This window comes from Neopelma chrysocephalum, unplaced genomic scaffold, assembly GCF_003984885.1.
Source record: "Neopelma chrysocephalum unplaced genomic scaffold, ASM398488v2 Primary Assembly neopelma1_184680, whole genome shotgun sequence".
Lineage (NCBI taxonomy): Eukaryota > Metazoa > Chordata > Aves > Passeriformes > Pipridae > Neopelma > Neopelma chrysocephalum.
Window position 1 is genome coordinate 539 of NW_020938519.1, and position 5,051 is coordinate 5,589.

Below are 5,051 nucleotides of genomic sequence, written 5' to 3' on the forward strand. Positions count from 1 at the left end.
GGACCCCCCCAGGGTGGTGGGGGTCTTCCTGGACTACGAGGGGGGGCGGGTGGCCTTTTTCGATGGTGGGAGGGAGGAGGAGGAGGAGGAGGAGCCGCTGTTCGCGTATCCCCCGACGAGCTTCGGGGGGGAGAGGGTCCTGCCCCTGCTCTGCCTGGGCAGGGGGGGGGAGTTCACGCTGTGCCCGTGACCCCCCCTGTCCCTGTGACCCCCCCGCTCCCGCCTCGCCCCAAAATTCCCCTTTTCCCGGCGTTTCTGTCAACGGGAAGAACAAGTTTGGGATGATCCCAATCCGAGAGATTTTCTGCTCTTCCTGGGCGGGGGGGGACGGGTCAAGCTGTGCCCGTGACCCCCCCTGTCCCTGTGACCCCCCCCGCTCCTGCCTCACCCACCGAGGGGGATTTTGGGGTGGAAAAATTCCCCTTTCCCCGTGGTTTCTGTCAACGAGAACAAGAAGTTTGGGATGATCCCGATCCGAGAGATTTTTCTGCTCCGGTGGGGGGTGAGGGGATGGAGAGGAGGAAGGACTCGAAATAACGGGAAATTGGGAATAATGGGGTCGGTCAGAAGGATCTGTTGGCGCCCGGGGCCGCCGGGATCGTCTCCTGGGAGCTGGGATCCACCAGGATCATCTCCTGGGAGCTGGGATCCATCGGGGTCACAGCCTGGGGTCCATCGGGGTCAAAACCCTGGGGGACATCGGGGTCAGATCCTGGGACCTGGGATCCATCAGGGTTAAATTCTGGGAGCTGAGATCCACCAGGATCATCTCCTGGGATCTGGGATCCATCAGGGTCACATCCTGGGATCCATCGGGGTCAAACCTTTTACTTACGAATCCTTTTACTCGCAAATCCTTTTTTTACGGGTCCTTTCACTTCTCCTTTTGGCGCGGGAAGGGGGTCGGGGTGGCAAAAATTCTCACCTCGAATTTTCCCCCGCCGGGCTCGGGACACTCAGAGCGAAACTTTCGGGCTCGAAAGTTTCGAAAAACAACTTTATTTTGGGTTCATGTGGAAAAAAAAAGTCGATTTCTTGAGGGGTGAGAGGTGCGGGGAGCGGCGCCGGGGTGACCACGGCGCCCCTGTAAATGAGCCGTTAATTAAGGGCGCGTTAATCACCGGGAATTGTCGCCGGGCGCGGGGTCGAGAGGGAGATTTAGGGTCGGGTGACAGGAGGGGTGACAGGAAGGGGGTGACAAGAAGGGGATCAGAGGAAGGGGTGACAGGAGGGGTGATAGGAAGGGGTGACAGGAATTGGTGACAGAAGGGGGGTGACAGGAGGGGTGACAGGAGGGGGTGACAGAGAGGGGGTGACAGGAGGGGGTGACAGGAGGGGGGTGACAGGAGGGGTGACAGGAAGGGATGACAGGAGGGGGTGACAAGAAGAGGATCAGAGGACGGGGTGACAGGAGGGGGTGAAAGGAAGGGGTGACAGGAGGGGGTGACAGGAATTGGTCACAGGGAGGTGTGACAGGAGGGGGGTGACAGGAGGGGGGGTGACAGGAAGCTGGTGACAGCACGGGGGGGGGCGCGACAAAAAGCGGTGACAGGAGGGAGGTGACACCCAAGGGACGCCTCCCCTCGCCCTGTGAGCACCCAAATGAAAGCCTCTCCCCATTCCCGGGGGTCCCCAATGTCCCATTTGCCCCCCGAGGCCTCCTGCCCCGTGTGCCTGGAGCTGTTCCGTGACCCCGTGTCCATCCACTGCGGCCACAACTTCTGCCGGGGCTGCATCGAGCGCTGCTGGGAGTGGGCCACCGACACCTTCCCCTGCCCCCGGTGCCGGGAGACGGCGCCGGAACGGAGCCTCCGCCCCAGCCGGGAGCTCGCCAAGGTCCTCGACATCGCCCGCAGGCTCGGCCTGGGCGGGGAAGGGGAGGAGGAGGAGGAAGAGGAAGGTTGTAGGAAGCACCGGGAGCCGCTCAGGGTGTTCTGCAAGGAGGATGGAGCCGCGCTGTGCGGGGTCTGCAGAGAGTCCCGTGCCCACCGTGCCCACACCTTGGTGCCCCTGGGGGACGCTCGGGGGGAGTACGAGGTAAGGGGGGGAAGGGGGGGGGGTTGGGGGATTCCCTGGACTTGGTCCGGGGTGGGAATGACCCCCCAGAGGTGCTCCTTTGGTGGGTTGGGGGGTGGAGGGGGGTGGTTGCCCTCCCTCCCTTTGTAGGGTTGGCACGGGGGGTTTGGCCGTGGTGGGACTCCTGATCCATGGTTGGACTCCTGATCCATCCCTGTTGGGCTCCTGATCCATCCTGTTTGGATTCCTGATCCATGGTTGGGCTCCTGATCCATCCATGGTTGGATTCCTGATCCCTGGTTGGGCTCCTGATCCATTCCTGGTTGGATTCCTGATCCCTGGTTGGGGTCCTGATCCATCCCTGTTGGACTCCTGATCCCTGGTTGGACTCCTGGTCCATCCCTGGTTGGACTTCTGATCCATCCATGGTTTGGATTCCTGATCCATCCGTGGTTGGACTCCTGATCCATGGTTGGACTCCTGATCCATGGTTGTTCTCCTGATCCATTCCTGGTTGTTCTCCGGTCCATCCCTGGTTGGATTCCTAATCCACGTTTGGACTCCTGATCCCCCCTAAACCAGCGGGAATGTGGGCAACCAAAAAAAACAGGAAATGTTTTCCTGGCCCAGAATTCCTGGAGCGGAACCCCCTCCCCAGGGTGGTTTTTTTTTGGGGGGGGATTGTCCCAAATTTCCAGAGAAACGGGGCCTTTCCTTCTTTTCTCTCCTCCCTCAGGCACAACTCCAGGCCCGGCTGCAAACCCTGAGGGAAGACAGGGACAAACTCCTGGAATTCCGGGAGGCTGAAATGAGGAGGAACTGGGAGTGTTTGGTAAATCTTCCGAGGGGAGGAGTGGTCAGGATTTGATTCCTTGGGAATTTCGGGATTTGATTCCTTGGGAAATTCGGGGTCTCGCTGCTTGAGAATTTTGGGATTTGATTCCTTGGGAAATTCGGGATCTTGCTGCTTGGGAATTTCAGGATTTGATTCCTCGGGAAATTCAGGGTCTCACTGCTTGGGAATTTTGGGATTTGATTCCTTGGGAAATTCGGGATCTCACTGCTTGGGAATTTTGGGATTTGTTTCCTTGGGAAATTCGGGGTCTCACTGCTTGGGAATTTCGGGATTTGTTTCCTTGGGAATTTTGGGATTTGCTTCCCCGGGAAATTCGGGATCTCGCTGCTTGGGAATTTTGGGATTTGCTTCCTCAGGAAATTCGGGATCATGCTGCTTGGGAATTTTGGGATTTGATTCCTTGGGAAATTCAGATGTTGCTGCTTGAGAACTTCAGGATTTGATTCCTCGGGAAATTCGGGATCTCGCTGCTTGGGAATTTCGGGATTTGCTTCCTCAGGAAATCCGGGATCTCGCTGTTTGGGAATGTGGGGGGTGGGTGTCTCCTGTTGGATTTTGGGGGGGTCTCATCCCTGGGCTTGGGATCCCTCCTGGATGCCAAATCCCGCCCCCGTTCCCGCAGGAAAAGACGGAATCCGAGCGGCAGAGGATCCTCTCCCACTTCCAAGGGCTCCGGGTGTCCCTGGAGGATCACGCCCGGGGGCTCCTGGCCCGGCTCCGGGACCTGGAAAAGGAGCTGGAAAAGGAGCAGGAGGAAAACCTGACGAGCCTGACCCAGGAGATTTCCCGGCTGGAAAACCGCATCCAGGAGCTGGAGGAGAAGAGCCGGGAACCCACCAGGACCTTCCTGAGGGTGAGGGGGGAAGGGGATGGAGCTGGGAATCCACCCCATGGACTTGGGAATCTCCAGTTTTCCCTGAATCCATCCCGTGGCCTCGGGAATCTCCAATTTTAACCTTTCCCTGATTCCAAAACCCTCTCCCTGAATTCCCTCTTCCCTCTCTCTCCTCCCATTTTAATGTTTCCCTGAATCCCTCCCACAGCCTCGGGAATCTCCCATTTTAACCTTTCCCTGATTCCAAGCCCCATTCCCTGAATTCCCTCTTCCCTCTCTCCCTTTCCAGGACATCGGCAGCACCCTGAGCAGGCACGGATGGGAATTCCCGACTTTTCCAGGCTGGGATTTGGGGCTTGGATCTCGTGTTTCTCCTGCCTCGGAGGCCAAAATATTCGGGTTTGGGGTCAGGGGGTTCCTCGGGCTCCCTAAAATTCCTCCTTCCCTCCTTCCCAAAGGCTCCAAAACGAACATTTCCAGCTGCCCCCGTCGCCTCTTCCGGGGCTGGAAAAGAAAATCGGCAAATTCAGGGAGAAAAACCTGGTCCTGGAGGAGACCCTGAGGAGCTTCCAAGGTATCGTGGTGATTATAGTTTATTTTTATATTCATTAGATTGAATTTTATGTGTTTATTACGTTTGTTATAGGGGGGTGTGGCCTTAAATTATGTTTATTTACTTAGGGTGCATTTTATTGTAATTTTATTTATAAGGTATATTTATATTTATAAAGTATATTTATATTTATATTTATAAGGTTTATTATATATATTTTATTTATAAGGTATATTTTATTTATTTTATTTGTTGCATTTTATTGTGATTTAATTTTATTGTGATTTTATTTATAAGGTATATTCATATTTATAAGGTATATTTATAGGGTTTATTATATATATTTTATTTATAAGGTATATTTTATTTAATTTATTGCATTTTATTGCAATTTTATTTTATTGCGATTTTATTTATAAGGTACATTTACATTTATAAGGTATATTTATAAGGCATATTCCATGCATTTTATTTATAAGGTACATTTTATTAATTAAATTTATTGCGAATTATTGACTAATCACCAATTAATAAATCCGATATTAATTAATGTGTCTCTGCCCTCCCCCTTTCCAGACATCCTGATGTTCGAGCTGCCCGAAAAGAGTAAGTTTGGATCTCTGAGGAATCAGGGAATCCTCTCCTGGTGGGAAAAACTCCCCCAGGAATCAGGGAGGGAAAAACTCCCCGAGGAATCCGGGAATCCTCCCCGGGTGGGAAAAACTCCCCGAGGAATTGGGGAATCCTTCCTGGGTGGGAAAAACTCCCTGAGGAATCAGGGAATCCTCTCT

General features: G+C 53.9%; 1 protein-coding gene across 1 annotated transcript; it reads left to right on the forward strand.

Moving 5' to 3' along the window:
• Window positions 1-1,602: 1,602 nt before the first annotated feature.
• Window positions 1,603-4,906, forward strand: LOC113962717 (zinc finger protein RFP-like; the record flags this gene model as incomplete). Its single annotated transcript, XM_027673472.1, has 6 exons — window positions 1,603-2,037; window positions 2,753-2,848; window positions 3,495-3,725; window positions 3,997-4,019; window positions 4,166-4,281; window positions 4,837-4,906. Coding segments are annotated over exons 1-6 (971 nt in total), but the record flags the coding sequence as incomplete, so codon positions are not given.
• Window positions 4,907-5,051: the final 145 nt, after the last annotated feature.